Here is a 26618-nt window from a genome sequence, read left to right as displayed (position 1 = left end):
ACTCACTAAGGCTTCTTTGAAAACACCTCCCAAACCCCGACCTCTACCACCTAGAAGGACAAGGGCAGCAGGCGCATGGGAACACCATCACCTCCAAATTCACCAACAAGACACACACCATTCTGACTTGGAAATATATAGCTGTTCCTTCATCGTTGCTGGGTCAAAATCCTGGAACTCCCTCCCTAACAGTAGTGTGGGAGTACTTTCAAAAAGACTGCAGCGGTTCAAGGCGGCGGCTCACCACCATCTTCTCCAGAGCAATTAGGAATGGGCAATAAATGCTGATCTTGCCAACAATGCCGACATCTCATGAACGAATAAATACATTTTTTTATTATTGTTCACACTGGTTTTGAGCACTTAACTTCTTGCTGTTTTAGAATACTTTATATGCCCAATTATATGAATCTCTCTGGATATTTAACATAGATTTATTTGTCTAGAAATATAACATTTTTTATATGAAAACTTGTTATGTTATATGGTATAATTGTGATGTTTCTTTCTTAGGTGTGGCATCCATGGTATGTTTCCCTTGCATTTGGCAGCTTTAAACGCACATGCAGACTGCTGCAGGAAGTTATTGTCATCAGGCAAGTATATTAAAAACAATATTGAATCATTTCAATTCCATGAACAGCTGTAGTTTTGGTCACTTGGCTTATTACTGAATGACTTCCTGTGCTCTTCTGTTCTCTAATATTTGTCTCATTATGATTGAAATTCTGAACAACAGTGGCTGTGTAGTTGCAGCATCCTGTCAGGTTTTAGAAATCAATGGGCTAATTTGTTTAACTTGGCACAGGTTGGGACTGTTGAATACTGATTGTTGGTAATTGCCAGTTTCCACATAATTCTTAAAAAGCAGCTTTGTGTTTAAAGAATAATCCTGTTAATTTAACTCCTTTACTGTCTGAAACACACTAATAACTATTATGCTAATCCTGCATACATTTCAAAAGCTGCTTTTCCGCCTACTTGTAGTCACCGGGCAGAAAATATAGCCCAAAATTTAGTATGACAAGATTTTCGGCCCCTTGTTTTCTCAGCCAGAAAAACTGATTATGAATTCTTGCTTTAAAAAGTGTTGGTATTCTCAGTACATGCAACATGTAGCAGGAATTGAGTAAAACCTAATCGGATGTAATCATATGTATCCAAAATTGCCTATTATTTTGAATTTAATTCTGTTTCTTGTAGTGACATGTTCTTTTAAGGTTTAGTAGCCTTTTGATCAGTTTCTAAGGAAATCACTTGCTTTGGGCAGTTTGTGAAACTTTTTCCTATACTATAATTGATTTCTGCTTTTGCAATATTTCTTGTGGTCTACTAGGACAAAAATATAGCATAGTGTCATCATTTAGTAAAGAGCACGTGCTGTCTGCAGGCTTTGAGATAGACACCCCTGATAATTTTGGAAGGACTTGTCTTCATGCTGCTGCTGCAGGAGGGTGAGTTCATTTTGAACAAACATTCATTTCTCAATTATAATTTATATTGCTTTTCTGCATTAAATTATTTTTTTCATTATTCATATAAGTCCTGAATTTAATTTAATATGTATCTTTTTATGCAACTTCCAAGATTACTGACTTGAAAACCTGCACTATTGAAAGAATGCTTTAATTATTTCAGATATATTTTAGTAAAGCTTCTTGCTACTTCTCTTCCCGCTACTGCATCGTTAGCTTTGGTGTCCCCCAAGGATCTATCCTGGGCCCCCTCCTATTTCACATCTACAACGCACTCCTGGCTGGCCTCCCACATTCTACCTTACATAAACTTTCATCCAAAACTCGGCTGCCTATGTCCTAACTCGCACCAAGTCCCTTTCACCCATCACCCCTGTGCTAGCTGATCTACATTGGCTCCCAGTTAAGCAACGCCTCGATTTCAAAATTCTCATCCTTTTTTTCAAATTCCTCAATGGCCGCCCCTTCCCTATCTCCTCCAGCCCCACAACCGCCCAAGATATCTGCGCTCCTCTAATTTTGCCCTCTTCAGCATCCCTGATTATAATCGCTCAACCATGGGTGGTTGTGCTTTCTATTGCCTAGGCCCTATACTCTGGGATTCCCTCCCTAAACCTCTCTGCTGCTCTACCTCTCTTTCCTCCTTTAAGATGCTCCTTAAAATCTACCTCTTTTGGTCATCTGCCCTAATTTCCATTTGTGTGGCTTGGTGTCAAATTGTTTGCCTTGTAATACTCCTGTGAAGCACCTTGGGATGTTTTGCTATGCTAAAGGCGCTTTATAAATACAAGTTGTTGTTGTTCGGTGTAATGTTTTGCACTTGTAATCTTACTGTTTATTTTGTAATTTAGTTTGTATTTGACCTCATTGACATGACATACTTGTAATTGGATTGGTCGTGCATTCTTCCACTCTAACATACCATATGTTTCATCACACAGCAATGTTGATTGTATAAAACTGCTACTGAGTAGTGGAGCGGATTTCAATAACAAGGACAAGTGTGGGAGGTGTGTGGCCTGCTCTCAACTTTCATAATAAATCCAATCAACATGTGGTTGATGTTAAATTGTGGTTGTGCTGAACACAACAGCTAGCACATGTGTATCTTGCAGCATTAATTTAAACTTGTACATATTTTCTCATCAGTTTAGTAGTTTTGTATAAAGATGATTTGAAGAATTGAATTTAAAATTAAGAGTATAACACATAAATGTGCATTGATAACTTGTTGGCAGGAGTTAAATGATAGTTAAGTCTGGATGTTGGAATTGAAGTGTTTGATTTTCTTTCCAAAACTCCTTGAACAATTATCTGGTCCACTCAAAATAAATCGCAGTATGTAAGAAACAAATTTTTTTAGGGTTTGGATGTGATTGAAAATATTTTTAAAAATCTATTCCTATGTAATGTTGTTTTGTAGGACTCCATTACACTATGCAGCTGCGAATTGTAATTACCAGTCTATCATGACATTGGTGTCAACGGGGGCCAATATTAATGAAACAGATGAACGAGGTTGCACTGCTTTGCACTATGCTGCAGCATCTGATATGGACAGAAAGTAAGGGCAGCTGTTTATATGTGGTCTGGAGTTATGAGCTGCAACACCGTCCTGCAGTTAATGACTCCTGTGCTGTAATACTTTGACCAACTATGTCTTCAGTGCTTACTTAACACACATTGGTCATGAATTCACTTTGAAGTAAGTCTACTGTTTGTATTTTTCACAGTTCATAGGGGCTAGAAAAGCCCTTGTAATACGAACAGCTTCAAATACTTTAAAACCACAAAACTACTTGGAATTTAAATAGATCACATTGGACTTTGGATATTTTGTGATGATTATACAATTGGTTTGTGAACACAAATAATTATTGGAGAAGGGGAAGGAACTGCAATTTATAAACATCTTGGCAATCCTCGCAAATGTTTTTCTAATGATCGAAAGAATAGGTTAACAATAGCTTTATTTTGAAATTATAGCTAATTAAATTAAACACCCTAAACCTCCTGAATGTTTTGATTCTTTCACCAAGGAAAAAAAATATCTTGGGAAATTCAGATGAAAATGTCGAAGAAATTGATAACACAAATGAGACGAAAGAGAAAGAGGCCTCGTTGTAAGTTGAAAATTTCCAGACATAATGGTTGAACTAACACTTCTGTGGTGGTGCTTGTTGCTGCTTCTTTGGGCTTCAACTCTGATTTTATTAATTTTGGAGTGTGATTTGCTGCAAATCTGTACTAAAATCGTTTGCTTCAAACTTAAACACTGAAGAATTTTCTTGTTACTTTTGGAGTGTTCTGTGTTATGATAATGCATTCTGCCAGTTGGTCACCTTTGTCTGAAATGGTTGCACTGCTAAATTAAGCAAGTTTATAAGAAAGTTAGGGGCCGAAATTGCCCCTCTCAGAAAGGCCCGTTAGCAGCTCCAGGAGGGCGCTGAAGGGTTTTTCCACAGGCACAAAGCCAGAACGCCTGCCCCCTCTGAAATTGCCCTCCGGGCTCTGTTGACGAAAAGTGGTTTGCGCTGAAATTAGCGCACCGGCACCACACACGCACGGCGATGATGTCATCGTCGTGTGTGCTGACCTGTTATCGCCCCGCGACGACCTCTTTGCACTCCTCGGGGGAAATTGCCCCGTGGGCCGTGAGGTCGGCTTGCAGCGATGCCACCGACAGCTTCTAGAGGCGAGAAGCTGTGGTGGCTTGGACGCCCAGGCTACCCTTAAAGGGGAGGTGGTAGCATGGCGGCCGCCATCTTTTTTCTGTCGGCCACTAGTGTGGCCGGGTCAGCAACATGCACACTGGCCCCACCCCACTTGGGTGCCAGGCTGCTGGCCCGGCCGACACCCTCCCTGGTGGTCCAGTGGGCGCTACTAAAGAGGCTGCAGAGTTTGCAGTGGTCCTCCCATTTAAAAGAAGGGGAGGGACGTTGTGAGAAGTCAGTGAGGCGCTGATGTGCTGAGCACGGCACTGAGCGTCGCTCCCCACAAACACCCCATTACTGCAAACAACATTTTTAAAATTCAGAGCTGAATTCTGCAGAGGTGATGGCGCTTCCCACGCTGGCGCTGAAATATCAGTTAATTCGAATTGACTGCCCCAAACTCAGCGGAGGGGCAATTTTGGCCCATTTTTATCTTAAATTGCCTCTTTACAGATTTATCTTTACACAATCCTAACCCTGTCTAGCCCTGTAACAATTTTGTATGTTCCAATGAGAGCACCTCTCATTCTTCTAAACTCGAGTGAATATAGGCCTCGTCTGCTCAATCTCTCCTCATAGGACATAGAAACATAGAAAATAGGTGCAGGAGTAGGCCATTCGGCCCTTCTAGCCTGCACCGCCATTCAATGAGTTCATGGCTGAACATGCAACTTCAGTACCCCATTCCTGCTTTCTTGCCATAACCCTTGATCCCCCTAGTAGTAAGGACTTCATCTAACTCCTTTTTGAATATATTTAGTGAATTGGCCTCAACAACTTTCTGTGGTAGAGAATTCCACAGGTTCACCACTCTCTGGGTGAAGAAATTCCTCCTCATCTCGGTCCTAAATGGCTTATCCCTTATCCTTGACTGTGTCCCCTGGTTCTGGACTTCCCCAACATTGGGAACATTCTTCCTGCATCTAACCTGTCTAACCCCGTCAGAATTTTAAACATTTCTATGAGATCCCCTCTCATTCTTCTGAACTCCAGTGAATACAAGCCCAGTTGATCCAGTCTTTCTTGATAGGTCAGTCCCGCCATCCAGGGAATCAGTCTGGTGAACCTTCGTTGCACTCCCTCAATAGCAAGAATGTCCTTCCTCAGGTTAGGAGACCAAAACTGTACACAATACTCCAGGTGTGGCCTCACCAAGGCCCTGTACAACTGTAGCAACACCTCCCTGCCCCTGTACTCAAATCCCCTCGCTATGAAGGCCAACATGCCATTTGCTTTCTTAACCGCCTGCTGTACCTGCATGCCAACCTTCAATGACTGATGTACCATGACACCCAGGTCTCTTTGCACCTCCCCTTTTCCTAATCTGTCACCATTCAGATAATAGTCTGTCTCTCTGTTTTTACCACCAAAGTGGATAACCTCACATTTATCCACATTATACTTCATCTGCCATGCATTTGCCCACTCACCTAACCTATCCAAGTCGCTCTGCAGCCTCATAGCATCATCCTCGCAGCTCACACTGCCACCCAACTTAGTGTCATCCGCAAATTTGGAGATACTACATTTAATCCCCTCGTCTAAATCATTAATGTACAGTGTAAACAGCTGGGGCCCCAGCACAGAACCTTGCGGTACCCCACTAGTCACTGCCTGCCATTCTGAAAAGTACCCATTTACTCCTACTCTTTGCTTCCTGTCTGACAACCAGTTCTCAATCCATGTCAGCACACTACCCCCAATCCCATGTGCTTTAACTTTGCACATTAATCTCTTGTGTGGGACCTTGTCGGAAGCCTTCTGAAAGTCCAAATATACCACATCAACTGGTTCTCCCTTGTCCACTCTACTGGAAACATCCTCAAAAAATTCTAGAAGATTTGTCAAGCATGATTTCCCTTTCACAAATCCATGCTGACTTGGACCTATCATGTCACCTCTTTCCAAATGCACTGCTATGACATCCTTAATAATTGATTCCATCATTTTACCCACTACCGATGTCAGGCTGACCGGTCTATAATTCCCTGTTATCTCTCTCCCTCCTTTTTTTAAAAAGTGGGGTTACATTGGCTACCCTCCACTCCATAGGAACTGATCCAGAGTCAATGGAATGTTGGAAAATGACTGTCAATGCATCCACTATTTCCAAGGCCACCTCCTTAAGTACTCTGGGATGCAGTCCATCAGGCCTTGGGGATTTATCGGCCTTCAATCCCATCAATTTCCCCAACACAATTTCCCGACTAATAAGGATTTCCCTCAGTTCCTCCTCCTTACTAGACCCTCCGACCCCTTTTATATCCAGAAGGTTGTTTGTGTCCTCCTTAGTGAATACCGAACCAAAGTACTTGTTCAATTGGTCTGCCATTTCTTTGTTCCCCGTTATGACTTCCCCTGATTCTGACTGCAGGGGACCTATGTTTGTCTTTACTAACCTTTTTCTCTTTACATATCTATAGAAACTTTTGCAATCCGTCTTAATGTTCCCTGCAAGCTTCTTCTCGTACTCCATTTTCCCTGCCCTAATCAAACCCTTTGTCCTCCTCTGCTGAGTTCTAAATTTCTCCCAGTCCCCGGGTTCGCTGCTATTTCTGACCAATTTGTATGCCACTTCCTTGGCTTTAATACTATCCCTGATTTCCCTTGATAGCCACGGTTGAGCCACCTTCCCTTTTTTATTTTTACGACAGACAGGAATGTACAATTGTTGTAGTTCATCCATGCGGTCTCTAAATGTCTGCCATTGCCCATCCACAGTCAACCCCTTGAGTATCATTCGCCAATCTATCCTAGCCAATTCACGCCTCATACCTTCAAAGTTACCCTTCTTTAAGTTCTGGACCATGGTCTCTGAATTAACTGTTTCATTCTCCATCCTAATGCAGAATTCCACCATATTATGGTCACTCTTCCCCAAGGGGCCTCGCACAACGAGATTGCTAATTAATCCTCTCTCATTACACAACACCCAGTCTAAGATGGCCTCCCCCCTAGTTGGTTCCTCGACATATTGGTCTAAAAGAACCATCCCTTATGCACTCCAGGAAATCCTCCTCCACCGTATTGCTTCCAGTTTGATTAACCCAATCTATGTGTATATTAAAGTCACCCATTATAACTGCTGCACCTTTATTGCATGCACCCCTAATTTCATGTTTGATGCCCTCCCCAACATCACTACTACTGTTTGGAGGTCTGTACACAACTCCCACTAACGTTTTTTGCCCTTTGGTGTTCTGCAGCTCTACCCATATAGATTCCACATCATCCAAGCTAATGTCCTTCCGAACTATTGCCTTAATTTCCTCCTTAACCAGCAGTGCTACCCCACCTCCTTTTCCTTTTATTCTATCTTTCCTGAATGTTGAATACTCCTGGATGTTGAGTTCCCAGCCCTGATCATCCTGGAGCCACGTCTCCGTAATCCCAATCACATCATATTTGTTAACATCTATTTGCACAGTTAATTCATCCACCTTATTGCGGATACTCCTTGCATTAAGACATAAAGCCTTCAGACTTGTATTTTTAACACCCTTTGTCCTTTTAGAATTTTGCTGTATAATTCTTCCATCCCAGGGATCAGTCTGATGAACCTTTGTTACTTTACTAGGCTGATTCCGGAGATGAGGGGGTTACCACTAGCTGATTCCGGAGATGAGGGGGTTACTTTATGATGATAGATTGAGTAGACTGGGTCTTTACTCGTTGGAGTTCAGAAGGATGAGGGGTGATCTTATAGAAACATTTAAAATAATGAAAGGGATAGACAAGATAGAGGCAGAGAGGTTGTTTCCACTGGTCGGGGAGACTAGAACTAGGGGGCACAGCCTCAAAATACGGGGGAGCCAATTGAAAACCAAGTTGAGAAGGAATTTCTTCTCCCAGAGGGTTGTGAATCTGTGGAATTCTCTGCCCAAGGAAGCAGTTGAGGCTAGCTCATTGAATGTATTCAAGTCACAGATAGATAGATTTTTAACCAATAAAGAATTAAAGGTTATGGGGAGCGGGCGGGTAAGTGGAGCTGAGTCCACGGCCAGATCAGCCATGATCTTGTTGAATGGCGGAGCAGGTTCGAGGGGCTAGATGGCCTACTCCTGTTCCTAATTCTTATGTTCTTATGTTGTTGCACTCCCTCTATGGCAAATATATCCTTCCTTAGGTAAGGAGACCAAAACTGTACACAATACTTCAGATGCGGTCTCACCATGGCCCTATATAATTGCAATAAGATGTCTTTATTCTGAAACTCAAATCCTCTTGTAATAAAGGTCAACATACCATTTGCTTTCTTAATTGCTTGCTGTACCTGCATGTTAACTTTTAGTGATTCGTGTGCAAGGACCCCAGGGCCCTCTGAACACCAACATTTCCCAATCTCTCACCACTTAAAAATACTCTGCTTTTCTATTTTTCCAACCAAAGTGGATAACTTCACATTTCTCCACATTATATTCCATTTGCCATGTTCTTGCTCATTCACTTAGGCTGTCTGTATCCCCTTCAAGCCTCTTTACATCCTCCTCACAACTTACATTCCCACCTAACTTTGTATCATCAGCAAACTTGGATGTATTACATAGAAACATAGAAAATAGGTTCAGGAGTAGGCCATTCGGCCATTCGAGCCTGCACCACCATTCAATAAGATCATGGCTGATTATTCCCTCGGTACCTTTCTCCTGCTTTCTCTCCATACCCCTTGATCCCCTTAGCCGTAAGGGCCATATCTAAATCCCTCTTGAATATATCCAATGAATTGGCATCAACAACTCTCTGCGGCAGGGAATTCCAGAGGTTAACAACTCTCTGAGTGAAGAAGTTTCTCCTCATCTCAAGCCTAAATGGGCTACCCTTTATCCTAAGACTTGTCCCCTGGTTCTGGACTTCCCCAACATCGGGAGCATTTTACCCGCATCTAACCTGTCCCGTCCCGTCAGAATCTTATATGTTTTTATGAGATCCCCTCTCATCCTTCTAAACTCCAATGTGTAAAGGCCCAGTTGATCCAGTCTCTCCTCATATGTCAGTCCAGCCATCCCTGGAATCAGTCTGGTGAACCTTCGCTGCACTCCCTCAATAGCAAGAAAGTCCTTCCTCAGATTAGGAGACCAAAACTGAACACAATATTCCAGGTGAGTCCTCACCAAGGCCCTGTACAACTGCAGTAAGACTTCCCTGCTCCTATACTCAAATCCCCTAGCTGTGAAGGCCAACATACCATTTGCCGCCTTCACCGCCTGCTGTACCTGTTTGCCAACCTTCAATGACTGATGTACCATGACACCCAGGTCTCGTTGCACCTCCCCTTTTCCTAATCTGCCGCCATTCAGATATTCTGTCTTCGCATTTTTGCCCCCAAAGTGGATAACCTCACATTTATCCACATTATACTGCATCTGCCATGCATTTGCCCACTCACCTAACCTGTCCAAATCACCCTGCAGCCTCTTAGCATCCCCCGCACAGCTCACACCGCCACTCAGTTTAGTCTCATCTGCAAACTTGGAGATATTACACTCAATTCCTTCATCAAAATCATTGATGTTTATTGTAAAGAGCTGGGGTCCCAACACTGAGCCCTGCGGCACTCCACTAGTCACTGTCTGCTATTCTGAAAAAGACCAGCTTATCCCGACTCTCTGGTTCCTGTCAGCCAACCAGTTCTCTATCCACGTCAGTACATTACCCCTAATACCATGCGCTTTGATTTTACACAACAATCTCTTGTGTGGGACCTTGTCAAAAGCCTCTTGAAAGTCCAAATACACCACATCCAATGGTTTTCCCTTGTCCAATCTATTAGTTAGATCCTCAAAAAAATTCCAGAAGATTTGTCAAGCATGATTTCCCCTTCATAAATCCATGCTGACTTGGACCGATCCTGTCAATGCTTTCCAAATGCGCAGCTATTTCATCTTTAATAATTGATTCAAACATTTTCCCCACCACTGATGTCAGGCTAACCGGTCTATAATTACCCGCTTTCTCTCTCCCTCCCTTTTTAAAAAGTGGTGTTACGTTAGCTACCCTCCAGCCCATCGGAACTGATCCAGAGTCGATAGACTGTTGGAAAATGATCACCAATGCATCCACTATTTCTATGGCCACTTCCTTAAGAACTCTGGGATATAGACTATCATGCCCCGGGAATTTATCGGCCTTCAATTACATCAATTTCACTAACACAATTTCCCGCCTAATAAGGATGTCCTTCACTTCCTCCTTCTCAATAGACCCTCGGTCCCCAAGTATTTCCGGAAGGTTATTTGTGTCTTCCTTCATGAAGACAGAACCAAAGTATTTGTTCAATTGGTCTGCCATTTCTTTGTTCCCCATTATAAATTCATCTGAATCTGACTGCAAGGGACCTACGTTTGTTTTCACTAATCTTTTTCTCTTCACATATCTATAGAAACTTTTGCAGTCAGTTGTTATGCCCAAGGAAGCAGTTGAGGCTAGCTCATTGAATGTATTCAAATCACAGATGGATAGATTTTTAACCAATAAGGGAATTAAGGGTTACGGGGAGCGGGCGGGTAAGTGGAGCTGAGTCCACGGCCAGATCAGCCATAATCTTGTTGAATGGTGGAGCAGGCTCGAGGGGCTAGATGGCCTACTCCTGTTCCTAATTCTTATGTGCTTATGTTCTTATGTTATGTTCCCGGCAAGCTACTTCTCGTACTCTTATTTTCCCCCTCTTAATTAAATCCTTTGTCGTCCTCTGCTGAATTCTAAATTTCTCCCAGTCCTCAGGTTTGTTGCTTTTACTGCCCAATTTATATGCCTCTTCCTTGGATTTAACACTATCCTTAATTTCCCTTGTTAGCCACGGTTGAGCCACCTTCCCCGTTTTATTTTTACTGAAATTCATTCATGTGATCTTTAAATGTTTGCCTTTGCCCATCCACCGTCAAACCTTTAAGTATCATTTGCCAGTCTTTTCTAGCCAATTCACGCCTCAAACCATCAAAATGACCTTTCCTTAAGTTCCATTTGGTCCCCTCATCCAAATCATTGATATAGATTCTGAATATCTGGGACCCAAGCACCGATACTTGCGGCACCCCACTAATTGCAGCCTGCCAACCCGAAAATGACCCGTTTATTCCTTCTCTCTGTTTTCTGTCCATTAACCAATCCTCAATCCATGCCAATATATTACCCCATTCCCATGAGCCCTAATTTTGTTTAATAACCTCTTGTGTGGCACCTTGTCGAATGCCTTCTGAAAATCCAACGACACCACATCCACTGATTCCCCCTTATGTATTCTACTAGTTACAGCTTCAACAACTCTTAACAGATTTATATGGTGCCTTTAATGAAAAAGCGTCTCAAGGCACTTCACAGATGAAAACATATGGCAAGCCAGGATGGGAAAGTTTAGGAAGGGTGAAGTAGTATTGGTTGAAGGATGGGTTTTGAGAAGGTTTTCAAAGAGGAAGATTGTGAAGTTTAGAAGCTAGATGGCTGGACGCCCTGCCACCAATGGGGAAAAGGGTGTGGTGGCGTGGGGGGGCGAAGGGGCGATGTCGGGTTGGAGGAGATTTGAGACATGGGATAGGACAAGGTGATGAGATTAAAAGACACAGGTGAGATTTTAAATTTCATGCCCTTGAGGTTGGGGAGCCAGTGTACGTCAATAAGTACAGAGTGATGGAAGATGATGACTTAATGTGGAACAGTATGTGTGTAGCAGATTTTTGGATAAGTTGGAATGTGTTGAGGATGGAGGAAGAGAGGCCACAAGGAGATTATTGGAATAGTTGAGTCTGGAGGTGACAAAGGTATATGATGACAATTTCAACATTGCAAAGATTGGACCAGGGGCAATGTTATGGAATTAGAAATTGTTTTTTGTGATGGAAAAGAGCCGGGGTCTGATACTAAACTCAATATGAATTCTTAATTACACAGGAAACATAGTTTAATCTGAAACTTTCCAGCTAAAATATAGATCTCTGATGCAGTAAGATAGCACATCCTTGGGATATTACAAAGTGCTTTACAACCAGTGAATTACTTTGGAAATGTGGTAATTGTTGTTTTCTTGGTATGCATGGCAACCAATTTGGTCAACGAGATAAATGTTTTTGGTGGTGTTGGTTGAGAGGCGAATGTTTTTGGTAGTGTTGGTTGAGATAAATGTTGGCTAGGACACCATGGGAAATCCCCAAATCTTTGAATAGTGTTACGGGATTTTTTTCGTCCAGCTGAGTGGGTAAATGGGGCCTTGGTTTAACGTCCCATGAACGGCAATGTAATACTCCCTCAGGACTACAACAACAACTACTTGTATTTATATAGTGCCTTTAACGTAGTAAAATGTCCCAAGACACTTCATAGGAGTGTCAAAAAACAAAATTTGATTCCGAGCCACATAAGGAGAAATTAGGGCAGGTGACCAAACGCTTGGTCAAAGAGGCAGGTTTTAAGGAGCGTTTAAAGGAGGAAAGTGAGGTAGAGAGGCGGAGTGGTTTCGGGAGGAAATTCCAGAGCTTAGGGCCTAGGCAGCTGAAGGCACAGCCACCAATCGTTGAGCGATTTAAAATCAGGGATGCTCAAGAAACCAGAATTAACGGAGCGCAGATATCTCAGCGGGGGATAGAGACTGGCGGAGATTACAGAGATAGGGAGGGGTGAGGCCATTTGAAACTGGGTTTGAAAATCAGGATGAGAATTTTAAAATCGAGACGTTGCTGAACCGGGATGCAATGCAGGTCAGCAAGCACAGGGGTGATGGGTGAACGGGACTTGGTGCGAGTTAGGACACAGACAGTCAAGTTTTGGATGACCACAATATTACGTAAGTTAGAATTTGGGAGCCCAGCCAAGAGCCCGTTGTCTCAAGTCTAGAGGTAACAAAGGCATGGATGAGGGTATCAGCAGCGGTTGAGCTGAGGCAATGTTACGGAGGTGGAAATAGGCGGTCTTAGTTATGCCGAGGATATGTGGTCAGTAGCTCATTTCAGGGTCAAAAATAACACCAAGGTTGCAAACAGCGTGGTTCAGTGTCAGGCAGATGTTGGGTAGAGGGATGGAGTCAGTGGCTAGGGAATGGAGTTTATGGCAGGGATCGAAAACAATGGCTTCGATCTTCCCAATATTTAATTGGGGAAAATATTTGCTCATCCAGAACTGGATGTCAGGCAAGCAGTCTAACAATTTAGAGACCGCAGAGGGGTTGAGAGAAGTGGTGGTGAGGTAGAGCTGGGTGTCATCAGCGTACATGTGGAAACTGATGCTGTGTTTTCAGATGATATCACCAAGGGGCAACAGGTCGATGTGAAATAGGAGGGGGCCAAGGATAGATCCTTGGGGGACACCAGAGGTAACGATGCGGTAGTGGGAAGAGAAGTAGCAAGAAGATTTATTAAAATATCTGTAAAATAGTAAAAGCATCCTTTCAATAGTGCAGATTTTCGAGTCAGAAATCTTGGAAGTTGCACAAAAAAATATCTTATTAAATTCTGGACATAAATGAATAATGAAAAAAATAATTTAATGCAGAAACACAATATAAATTATGTTTGAGGAATGCATGCTTGTTCAAAAATGAACTCGCCGTTCTGCAGCAGCAGCATGAAGACAAATCCTTCCAAAAGACAATGGCTTCGGTCTTCCCAATATTGAGGACATTTTTGCTCTTCCCCAGTATTGCATATCGGACAAGTAGTCTTGACACTTTAGAGACAAGAGAAGTGGTGGTGAGGTAGAGTTGGGTGTCGTCAGTGTACATGTGGAAACTGACGCTGTGTTTTCGGATGATGTCACCGAGGGGCAGATATGAAATAAGAGGGGGCCAAGGATAGATCGTTTATGGACTCGAGTTTGCAAACTAAATTCTGCTTGGGTTTCAGTCCACAATATATAACTAGTTATCAAATAACATTTTAAATTAGAGGATGGCTGATGTTGGAAATGGAGAATTCACTACTGAGGTTGGGGCTTAAGATGTGTGAGAGAATAGTGTGCAGAGAGCATTCCTGGTTATTTGTATATTACACAAAAATGCATGATGACAGCATTGATTACAAAATTGTGCAAGTGTTGAATTTCCCCGCACTGACATTCATTACCATTACAATGGTACAAAATGACCCTTCTTCACATCAAATGCGGACTAAGAACCTGCAGAGCATTCTCCAATCTGAGCAGGTATTAAATACGCTGCAGCGGAACTGGCAAAATACCAATCCACCTTGACCCCTTTTTTAGCAAGCCATCCAATTGGTTTTTGGGCAATTTTTCCTTCCTCCGCCTTTTCCTCCTGGCTCAATGCAGTGTAAGATGACAACCAGACCAAACTCAAGGCGCCACTTCGAGTTTCTTGGGTACATGCAACATAAAGGCTCTGAATAATTGTTGGCAGCTTGCTGTTAGGGTAAAGTACAATAAAGCTCTGCTAATGCTTGTTTTCGCCAATATAAACCACATAATATGCCTGTCTAATCTGCCTCTTCCAATTGCATTCAGTATGTGGTTCCGAAACTCCACATTTTTAACAAATTAGCTTTTCACAGTTTATTAGGGCCTATTAGTACAAATTGTTGCTCTTAGGTTTGTATTAACTGTTAATGTTGCAGTTTGTAAAATGTTATCCATCTTGCAGCTTGTCATTTTTTGTGCATGAACAACGAATTGTCAGATGCATGACATTCATTCCGTTGGAATAACTGATTTGTTGAACATTTTCTTATAAATTCTGAAATTGGAGTTGTCTGTAGTGGTTTGTGGTGCAAAATGTTGAACTATTAAAGTGCTGTACTGCCAAGTTGTGATTCTCCACCTAATGGGTTCTTAATTGTTGATACTATTGGGACACATAATATGCCTGTATAAGCTCACAACTTTCCACACAGGAAGGAAGGTGAAGACCATCAGGGCGAAATTAACGGATACTATGCTTCCACATATCCTGGTGGCTGGTGTGAGCATATTACTTGACTGCCCTTTTGGTTGGAAATTGCAATTTTATTCTGGAGTAGGGGGGAGAAGAAATGGATAAGAACTGAACACAAGGAAGTTGTTTAATTGATTTATAGGCCCCAAGTTTCCACATGATTTGCTCCTGATTTTTAGGAGCAACTGGTGTAGAACGGAGTATCTTAGAAATCGGAATTCTCGTCATTTAGTTTGCTCCAGTTCTAGTCAGTTAGAACAGTTTCACATTGGAACAGAATTTTTTTTTCAAAAGGGGGCATGTCCGGCTACTTACACCTGTTTTCAAAGTTTCGTCAGTGAAAACTTACTTCAAACGAACTTAGAATGGAGTAAGTGAAGATTTTTGTACGCTCAAAAAAACCTTGTCTACACTTTAGAAAATCAGGCGTAGGTTACAAATCAGGCGTAGAGAATGGGGGGGGCGGGGGGAAAGTTTACAAACATTAAACACTTCAGTTTTACAAATAAAGAGCCATCATCAATAATAAATGATAAATACATCAATAAATCAACCAATAAATCAATCAAAAAAAATTAATAAGAAATAATTTTTTTTTTTAAATCAATAAATAAAACATTTTCTACTTACCGACTGCAGCACCGGGAGCCCTCCAACAGCGTGCTGGGATGCCCCCCCTTCCCAGTGTGTCTCTGTCAGTGTCTCTAACTCTCTGTCTGTCTGTGTGTGTCTCTCATTCTCTGTCTGTCAGTGTCTGTGTTTCTGACAGCGAGGGGAGGGGGAGGGGGAGGGGGAGGAGGGAGAGAGGCGGGGAGCAGAGGGAGAGAAGGGGGAGGGATGGGGGAGAAGGGGGAGGGGGAGAAGGAGGGAGGGGGGAAAGGGGATAAAGGAGATGGGGGGGTGAAGGAGATGGGGGGGGAGGAGATTTGGGGGGGGCGGAAAGGGGGAAAGGAGATTGGGGGGGGGGGGAAAGGAGAAGGGGGAGGGAGGCTGAACGGGCCGGGCCCGAGACTTCGGGCAGGGCCCGTCCCCAGCAACAGATTTACAGGTAGGTGGCGTTGGGTCGGGGGGAGCGCGGGTCGGGGGGTGGTGGGAGGGAGGTCGGTTCGGGTCGGGGGGAGGGAGGGAGATGGAGGTCAGGTCGGGGGGGGGGAGGTCAGGTCGGATCCAGTCCGGGGGCGGGGGGGAGCGGGAGTGGGGTCGGTGTCGGGTGGGGGGGGAGCGGGAGTCGGGTCGGGGTCGGGTTGGGTCCGGTCCGGGGGCGGGGGGGGGGAAGCTGGAGTCGGGTCTGGTCCTGTCCAGGGGCGGGGGGAAGTGGGAGTCAGGTCGGTGTCGGGTCCGGTCCGGAGGCGGGAAGCGGGAGTCGGGTCGGGAGGAAGCAGGAGCTGGCCGTGGGAGGAGCCTTATGCACGCAGCCCCAGTGAGGCCATTCGGCCAGGGCTAGGGGCTGCACATGTAGTGCGCATGTGCAGAGGTCCTGGCACTGTTTTCAGCGCAGGGACCTGGCTCCGCCCCCTACAGCTCCTGCTGCGCTGTGCCGAGGGCCAGAGGACCTGCAGGGAGCTGGAGAATCTGGAGGTTTTTTTTAGGCGCACTTTGTGGCGCGAAAAACGGGCGTCCAGGTCGGGACTGCGCCGTTCTAGGCGCGGCTCGAAACTTGGGCCCATAGGGTGTCCAAATTTATAACATTAAGAAAAAGCCGAGTTAATCATTGTCCTTAGTTTTTTTTACTGTCCTTTCATAATAAACATTCCATTTATAAAAGTCATTTTAATTCATAGACAAAAGAAATATGTACTTCATCGTTCAATTTTGAATTAAAATACTCCGCAAGTTAGCATTACCTGACAACAGCAAAAACCTTTACTGTCGATTAGATATGCACAGCCGTTGAAATTTTTATCATTTTTTAAAAATAAAAAGAGAAAACACATATTTCATCATCGTTGCGCAATTTTGTGCTCCAGTACATACAGGAAAGTATATTGACACATTTGGTGTCAGTACAGTTGTGCACACATTAGAAAATATTAATTGTAGGTGTTGCGATAATTTAATGACTTCGTAGGGTTTGGTCGAATCAGGGACATCCAGGGTCCTGCCTGGATATCTTGGACTGTAGCAGCAGCAGCACTGCCGTATTGGGAGGGTCCATCAGCAGGTGGAAGTACAGTTCCAGGGGGATTGGCTCATGGAATTTTTGCAATGTAGCTAGGTCCTCGAAAATGTGTCTAATTGGAAGGCAGATGAATAGGTTGTATTGGATGAGGTGGATGTGTCTGCCAATTGGAAGGGAGTATTAACGCTGAACAGGAGTAGTGCCGTGCTGTGCTGCGGGGTGGGTGGTGGGGGAAGAGAGAAGGGAGGAGAGGGAACTGGAAGAATGCAACACTGATTAATTCTTTATCTTTTGTCAAATGTATTACAGCTGTTTGCAGTATTTGCTTCACAATGATGCCAATCCAGCTATACGAGACAAGCAGGGTTATAATGCAGTCCACTATGCTGCCGCATATGGGCATAAACAATGTCTGGAACTGGTAAGCAGTTTTATTTACGTTAGATGTAGCCTTTTCTTTAATAGAAAAATTGCTTTCAATTGTTATTTGTAACCCATAAATGTCATTTAGCTCGAGTTAATAGTGTTTGTTAGACTAGGTTGGGATGAATGCAGTGCATTTAAGATGACTCCAGCCAATACATTTATGATATTTGAGGGTATATTTACAAAAAAAAATCTTCTGGCAATGAAAAAACAGATGTTGTAACACAAACTGAATCATAACATCATTATCATGTAACCTCAATCTCAATATTAATAATTCAGACTTGAACTACTGGTTTATAAAGGGCAACAAAAATCAGAGGTGCCCATCATTGACAGACTTTCAAGTGTTAATAATTTGTCTAGTACTGTGGAATAAAGTTGTTCAGTTATGTTTTTCATGTGCAAAAGCCTTCTACTGACAATGAACTTATAATTCTTGTGTGTGTATTTTACAAATGCCTTATGGTATGTACTGACTTCCTTTTAACAATAGTGTTTCAGGAATATTTTTGATTATTTGATTTCTCTTAATGAATAGAATACCTAAACAAGTGCACTCGAGTAGCATTTTCAAAAATGTTTTAAATGACATTTGTAATGCCCTCTCTCGATCTTTCAGAACTAAGCGAGTGAAGCAATCTCTCAAAGTTAGAAACAGTGTTATATATTTTATGCTCATTGCAGTCTCTTGAATTACACACCTTCAGCTCGCACCAGTAAAATGGGTTAGTAAACGTAACCATTTTTGTGGACTCTGTTGCTATCTCCTGCCTTGCTTTCTTTAGAGAAAGAATGATCACGGAGCTGGACAAAATTGGACAAATCAATGTTATAAATTTTCTACTGGTGTGCTGAAAGGTGTTATATTTAACAACTCAGCTCCTTCAGTTGAAAGTTTTTTATTGATCTTCATGCATTCTTGCCTCATGCTGCAGTTACAAAATTACAGAACTGAAACTCAATTGAGGCCCAGTGAGGAAGTTGATAGAAAACTCCCAACTGTTGAAAAGATTCACAGAGCGACGAAAGTTCGAGATTTGTGAGAGCAGTTCTGTGATTTAGAGCTCTATGCAATTGCATTTTAAAAAAAGGAGTAAAGGAAGTAATTCAATACAATTTAAGTATATAAAGTCATTTTGTTGTGTATAGAAGAACTCCACGAGGCTGAGTACTGTGAGCTAAACTTAGTGTGACCTTAGTCTTTATTACAACTCCAGAGTGCCTAAACAACATGGCAGCCAACCTTTTATACTGGCCCTGTATGTATGTGCAGGTGACCATTAGGACTCCAACAGTCGCGCCCTCTGGTGGCAAGTATAACATAATTATATCCATAACATCACTCCCGCCCCCGCCAAAGTCTTCGGTACAAGTTATTTACAAGTTGAGGCGATCCGGAGCCCTTCGCTCCCTGGTTGATCGTCTAAGTTCAAACTCTGGCGTGTGTGAGTTGGCCAGACTATTGCTGCACTGCACCGCAGCTGGTCTGACCGGACTGTCAGGAACGGTGGGTCCATCCTCGTGATTGACAGTGAGGTCGATTGCTGGTTGGATGTGTGTTGGTGGATGGTCGAAGGTGATGTCCTCTTCAAGTCGTTCCTGGTTGTCAGTAAATCGAAATTTGGTTTGATCTAAATGCTTTCTGCACGTTTGGCCATTTAACAGTTTGATTATAAACACCATATTCCCTTCCTTGGTCAAAACAGTGCCAGCAACCCACTTGGGACCATGACCGTAATTCAGGACAAACACAGGGTCGTTAACATCAATGTCACGTGAAACAGCCGCGTGATCGTGGTACATGTTCTGCCGGTGTCGCCAGGTTTCCATGTGATCATTAAGATCCGGGTGGACTAGGGAGAGCCTGGTTTTGAGGGCTCTCTTCATTAACAATGCTGCTGGGGGAATCCCGATGAGCGAATGGAGTTGTGTCCAGTAACTGAGCAGAATGCGAGACAAGCGGGTCTGCAGGGAGCCGTCCGTCACACGTTTCATGCTCTGCTTGATTGTTTGGACTGCCCGCTCCACTTGACCGTTAGACGCGGGCTTAAACGGAGCAGACGTGACATGCTTGCTGCCATTGCGGGTCATAAACTCGTTGAATTCCTAGCTTGTAAAACACGGTCTATTGGCGCTGACAAGGACGTTGGGCAAACCATGGGTGGTGATCATGGCCCGGAGGCTTTCAATGGTGGCTGTGGATGTGCTGGATGACATGATTACGCATTCAATCCATTTGGAGTAAGCGTCCATAACTACTAAAAACACCTTTCCTAGAAAGGTGCCGGCAAAATCTACGTGGATCCTGGACCACGGTTTGGAGGGCCATGACCACAGACTCACTGGAGCCTCCTTTGGTGCATTGCTCAGTTTCGAGCAAGTGTTGCACTGATGCATGCATGACTCCAAGTCCGAGTCAATGCCGGGCCACCAAACATGCGACCTGGCAATTGCCTTCATCATGACAATGCCTGGGTGGGTACTATGTAGGTCGCTTATAAACGTTTCCCTGCCTTTTTTTGGCAAAACCACGTGATTACCCTACAAGAGACAAACCGACTGGGTGGACATTACATCTTTGCGTCAGTGAAATGGATTAATTTCATCTTGCATTTTAGGATGCAACTCTTTACTAATGATAGCACAGGATCCTGGCTGGTCCAGGTCCTGATCTGGCGAACTGTGACGGGTGACCCCTCGCTCTCAAAAGCATCCATGACCAGTAGCAAGTCTGCGGGCTGCGCCATTTCAATCCCAGTGGTGAGTAATGGTAGCTGGCTGAGAGCATCGGCACAGTTTTCAGTGCCTGGTCTGTGGCGTATAACATAGTCATAAGTGGATAATGTTAGTGCCCATCTTTGGATGTGGGATGAAGCATTGGTATTTATACCTTTGCTTTCTGAAAACAGCGAAATGAGCAGCTAGTGGTCAGTATCAAGCTCAAACCGAAGTCCAAATAGGTATTGGTGCATTTTCTTAACCCCATATACACATGCTAACGCCTCTTTCTTGACCATACCATATGCTCTCTCAGTCTTAGATAGACTTCTAGACGCGTGTGCAACCGATTGGAAGTTGCCTGATACATTGGCTTGCTGTAACACACAGCTGACCCCGTACGATGAGGCGTCACAAGCTAGCACTAAACGTTTACATGGGCCATAGTGTACAAGTAACTTCTTTGAACATAGCAGGTTCCTGGCCTTCTCTAAGGCTGTGTCTTGAGATTTGCCCCAAACCCAGTCTTCACCCATACGTAGCAACATGTGCAAAGGCTCAACCTGGGTAGAAAGTTACCAAAATAGTTGAGTCCCAGGAACGAATGCAGCTCTGTCACATTCTGTGGTCTTGGTGCATTCTTGATGGCCTCTGTCTTTGAGTCCGTGGGCCTGATGCCGTCTGCTGCATTCTTTCTCCACAAAAATTCGACTTCTGGTGCCAGGAAAACACACTTGGAGCGTTTCAGCCTGAGTCCCACTCTGTCAAGGCGACTTAGAACCTCTTCCAGGTTGTGTAGATGTTCGATGGTGTCACGACCAGTGATCTGGATGTCATCTTGAAACACAACGGTGCGCGGAACAGATTTCAGCAAACTCTCTGGAAAATGGCTGCAGCCGAGTGAATCCTGAAAGGACATCTGTGGTATATAAACAGCCCTTTGTCTTTTCGAAGATTCAGCCAGCTCCTGTGTCATGTAGCCGGCGGTTAGGTCCAACTTGGTGAACGACTTCCCTCCCCGCTAACGTTGCGAATAGGTCATCAGCCTTGGGCAGCGGGTACTGGTTCTGTAGTAAGGCTCGGTTAATCGTTACCTTGTAGTCTCCGCAGATTCTGACTGTGCCATCGCTTTTCAACACCGGAACAATTAAACTGGCCCACTCGTTGAACTCAACTGGAGATATGATTCCTTCACTTTGGAGTCTGTCCAGTTCGATCTCTACTTTCTCCCTCATCATGTACGGAACCGCCCGAGCCTTGTGATGGACGGACCGTGCATCGGGACCTAGATGAGAACTGCACCTTGGCGCCTGTGAAGTTACCGATGCCTGCTTCGAATAGCGAGGGAAACTTGTTCAGCACTTTGAGCACACGAGGCGTCATCCACTGAAGATAGTGCTTTGATGTCGTTCCAATTCCATCTAATCTTTTCTAGCCAGCTTCTGCCGAACAGCGTTGGGCCATTGCCTGGAACAATCCACAATGATAGGTCATGCACAGCTCCATCATATGATACTTTCACTGCTGCATTTCCAATGACTGGTATGAGTTCTTTGGTGTAGGTATGCAGCTTTGCATTAATCGGGCTCACTTTGGGCCTTTGTGTTTTATTGCCCCATAGTTTCTCGAAAGCCTTCTGGCTCATTATTGACTGACTCGCACCTGTGCCCGACTCCATGGATATTGGAACTCCATTAAATTTGACTTTCAACATTATAGGAGTGCTCTTGGTGGTACCCCATACACTTCTTCCTCGGGTTGAGTTGCCTGTGCTGCGTGATCCGCGCGGATCGATCATCCTCTGCCATGTGGTATGTCGCAGCAAGTTTGCACATTCGCTGGAGGGGCCCCATCGTTGCACAGCCTTTGCACATGTAGTGTTTGAATCGACATTGATTGCCCCAATGATTACCCCCGCAGCGCCAACACGGTGCTAATGGATTCACATTCACCCCCGATGGCGGACTCGGTGAGTCATCACAGGTTTTGCAATTGCAGACGTATAGGCCCTGCCATTTGCAGTACGGCCAGCTAGCGACGTCGTTTTATGCACAGTACTTGCCGGTGAGCTTCGATGTTGAGAAGATATCTGTTTGCACATCGTCCGTGGCCATGCATGCCTGGGCGATTGCGATGTCCCTGCTCAGGTCTCGGGTTTCGGCAGCCAGCAGCTTTCGAAGAATGACCTCATAGAAACATAGAAAATAGGTGCAGGAGTAGGCCATTCAGCCCTTCGAGCCTGCACCACCATTCAATAAGATCATGGCTGATCATTCCCTCAATACCACTTTCCTGCTTTCTCTCCATACCCCTTGATCCTCCAATGATATCCTCGTGGCTGATGCCCAGCTCAAAAAGGTCCCGCAGCATTTCCCTCAACGCAGCTCCAAAATCGCAAGGTCCCGCGCGGCGTCTCAGGTTGGCAACATAATCCACCACGTCCTGGCCCCCGGAGCGATGGTGCATGTAAAAACGATATCTGTCCATGAGGATACTCTCCTTCGGCTTGAGATGGTCCCGAACCAGCGTGCACAACTCTCTTTTCCGTTTGTTTTGTCGGTGCGAGCAGATTCTTGATGAGGCCGTATATTTTAGGCCCACAGACGGTGAGGTGGAGCACCCTGCACTTGGCCGTGTTAGTGTCTCCTTCCAGCTCGTTGGCCACGAAGTACTGGTCGAGATGCTCGACGAAGGCTTCCCAATCATCACCCTCTACGAATCTCTCTCATGTTCCAACAGCAGCCATGGTTGCATGAATGTTCGTATTCTGTTACTCGTCGCCAATTGTTGTGTATAGAAGAACGCCACAAGGCTGAGTACTGTGAGCTAAACTTAGTCTGACCTTGGTCTTTATTACAACTCCAGAGTGCTTAAACAATATGGCAGCCAACCTTTTATACTGGCCCTGCACGTGTGTGCAGGTGACCATTAGGACTCCAACAGTTGCAACCTCTAGTGGCAAGTATTACATAGTTGCATATATAACTCATTTGACACCTTGTGATTGAGAACCCCAAATGTGAAAGTATGGATGGAATGCATGTAAATGTCACTCTTCAGATGGAATTCTTGCACTGCTGACAGCTGAAAAACAAATGTTAATAGCAGGAATATATTGGGAATTAATACATGGTTATAAATAACTCAAAATGTCAGAATGTAGAGCATTCTGTAGCTGTCTACTCCATTGTCCTGTTTCAAAGAAGGCAATGAACATTTGCACGAGTAAAATGCATCTTTTTATATATTACAATTTTATAAAGCTACACCATTTCAAATTTACTGTACAGCTGTCTTTTGGATGTTGTATTTGTTTAATATCCCTTTTCCAAAAAATAGTTCCCACTGACTATAATTAACAAAAATTCACAAAGTTTAACTTCAGTTTATATAATATAGGAATATTTGGATGGGAGACAAGAGAAGACAAAGAAATGTGGCTAGATCAGTTTACATTGTATTCATTTATTTGCGACCTATGGGAAAGGCTGGTCACGTAACTTGATAAAGTGAAACACCTGCAGTGTATTCAATTCAATTGTATTTAATTTATCTACTGAATGTAGATATTAGCCGAGCGATTTCACTAGTTTGCGCTGGTTTTTGCACAAATTCAGCCAAACCAGCATAAAAGAGCGAGGAATTTTAAGTGCAAGTTACATCCAGAGTAAAAGAGTTTCTGCGATCTTTCACGCTGGTTTAAAAAATGTCGTACTGGATGCCGGCTCCGTGCACAAAACTGGCCACGCCCCAAAAGTTTCTACTAAATGTGCCCATTTGCAGCCCTTCGAGGAGGCTCTTCAAATTAAGCTGATTTTTTTTTTAGGTGCAAAAGCACTTGTAGGCACTTTTTAAAATGTTTTCAAAGTTTGGAAATATTAAATATTTAATTTACTAAGTAACTGATTAGGATGCACCAATGAAACTAGTAAATGATTCTGTACAGTTTACTAGTCATTTTCAGTGATTTTAAATCAAGTTACTCACAGGTGGGAGACCAGACATTCTTATTGGGCTAGAAATTGCGATCGGAGGCGTACCTCCAGTGTATGCCTCCAATCAATGAAACATTTACAAATCTACCTCCAGGCGTGCAGGCTGCGAAGAGTTGCAGTCTCGGGCCTCTAGGCAGAGGGCAACGTAAAGGCCCAGCGATGCAGGCAGTTCGGAAGCGTCCTGGGATCGTGTGGGCATGGTACTCCCATCACAAAGGAGGATTCCATTGCAATCATTTATGAAGGGAATCCCCGAATGATGTGCAATGGAATCCCCAAATAATCACACAATTTACAGAATTCTAATAATGATAAATGTACTGAATTGCGATTTTTTTCATAAGTTCCTTTATTGCACCAACCTCTTTTTAAAAAAAAAAAAAATATTTTTTTGATAAATAATTTTAAACATCTCATTTAAAGTGTGTGCATTATTTTGGATTTTTAAATGTTTTATTTAAGCTTTATATATACCCTTGCACTGATGAAAGCAGACCCTTCGCCTGTTTTTCACAGCCGTAAGAGTTGCATGGGCAATTGCTGGGCAGTTGTTGGGCAAATGGCTCAACTCTGTGCCAGCAATACTGAGTTTCCAGGCCAGTTCGGATAATCTGTCAAGGCGTACCGGATTTCGCGCATGCTTGATTACGACTCTGAGAGTACGCCGTCACGGAGACTGCAATTTCAGCCACCTCTTTTTTGAAAAAAAGGCTATTTTTTTGTGATAAACCCATTTTCGGCTGTAATAATAAAACTGCACAAGGTTACCACTCTTAAATACATCAAAGAATATTTTTAAATTCAAGGGAAAAAACAATTACATTCTATTGCACTGGTTAATGGAAGACTTTACGTTTGTCGATATGCAAATTAGTTGGGGCAGGAACTTGAACCATGACTTCACTTCGGAAAACCAGCGCCATTTGTTCCCTGATTGCGCCCAAAGTGGAAACTCTAGCTCAACATGTTACCTTTATTTCTTCTAGATAGCAGACCATTACACTTACTTATCCAGCTTTAAGACGAAGTTGTTCTGAGTCACCAAGTTCCTTTGGTAGCAAGCGCACACACTGGCTCAGTTTTTCTGCCTATGGATTGAATCAGCAGCCACTTATTTTTGGAAGTCAACACTTGTATCTTACAGTGTCACCACTTGGAAGAGGGATGTAATTATAGTGTGACAAGTTTTAGACAATTTTTATTTTAAATGTGGCTATATGAATTTATAACACCAATATAAAATTAAGGACCAAAAGAATGCCTTTAAAAGGGGGACCAAATAATATCTGCACATCCTGCTCCTCTCATCCCCAGCCTCTTATCTGTCTTTTGAATTGTTTGAGGTTTTCAGCTCTACTAATAATTTTTAAATTATACTTGTTTAACCATTGCTTAAACAGAAATTCCATATGTTTATTTTAGTTATGATGAGCAGTTTAATAACACATTAATCCTTGACTTTTATCAACCAACTGGATAAGCAATAAATGGTAACTAGGTTATCATTGGTGTCATGAATTTTATTCTCTCTCATTGCTGATAGCACATTGCCCTGAAATAACACTGTCTTCGAAGGCGTACGCTGAAAGGCGCTGCAACTTCCGGGTTTGCGCAGGCGCTTGGGCATGTGCGAAAACCCGGAACTTGCTATCTGTCTAGGTACGCCTTGACCGACCTACCGAATCAAAAGTAAAATCAGTTTCACTAGCGCAGAGTTGGGTTATTTGCCCAACAACTTCCCAGCAATTGCCCACAAAACTCTTATACTGTTCAAAAATGTTTCATGTGAGTCAGAGGTATGCCTCCGACCGCAATTTCAGGACCATTATGTTCATACAATGCATGTTACTTTAGAATGAAACTCACTTGTTTTGTATTTTATATCAATTTTAATTAGAACTGTTTGTGATTGAAGTGCCTCTGATGCTCCCCATCTCTCCAGTAGTAAAGGCAATGAATTTCTAGAATGTATTTAAAACAGTTTTGTAGTACAATATGTTTTCGAACCGACAAGGGAACAAGCTATACTGCATTTAGTGCTGAGCAACAAACCAGAATTAGTTAACAATCTGATGATAAAGGAGCATCTTGCAAATTGTAACCATAATATAATTGCATTTGATATTAGGTTTGAGAGGGCGCAATGAGAGTCACAAATCCAAAGTTTTAAAATTAAGGCAAATTACAAAGGAATGAGAAGTAAATTGATCAAAGTAAACTGGGATGAACTGTTAATGGGCAAACAGTACAAAGTATTCAGCAAGTATCTGGTATGATAGCTAACTAGTACATACCCCG

The 26618-nt window shown here is 43.3% G+C and overlaps 1 protein-coding gene across 2 annotated transcripts in view; it reads left to right on the top strand.

The window, feature by feature from the left end:
• The window catches only part of ankrd44 (ankyrin repeat domain 44), a 266596-nt gene that overhangs the window by 159949 nt on the left and 80029 nt on the right, over window positions 1-26618 (top strand). For both annotated transcript variants that reach the window (XM_070875908.1, XM_070875907.1), the window contains exons 11-16: window positions 514-596; window positions 1337-1454; window positions 2417-2485; window positions 2899-3039; window positions 3515-3598; window positions 17488-17599. In XM_070875908.1, the coding sequence (XP_070732009.1) occupies window positions 514-596; window positions 1337-1454; window positions 2417-2485; window positions 2899-3039; window positions 3515-3598; window positions 17488-17599 (607 nt within the window). The remainder of the gene's footprint in view (window positions 1-513; window positions 597-1336; window positions 1455-2416; window positions 2486-2898; window positions 3040-3514; window positions 3599-17487; window positions 17600-26618) is intronic.

Source organism: Pristiophorus japonicus, chromosome 3 (genome assembly GCF_044704955.1).
Source record: "Pristiophorus japonicus isolate sPriJap1 chromosome 3, sPriJap1.hap1, whole genome shotgun sequence".
Classification (NCBI taxonomy): domain Eukaryota; kingdom Metazoa; phylum Chordata; class Chondrichthyes; family Pristiophoridae; genus Pristiophorus; species Pristiophorus japonicus.
This window is presented reverse-complemented; position numbering and strand designations above follow the sequence as displayed.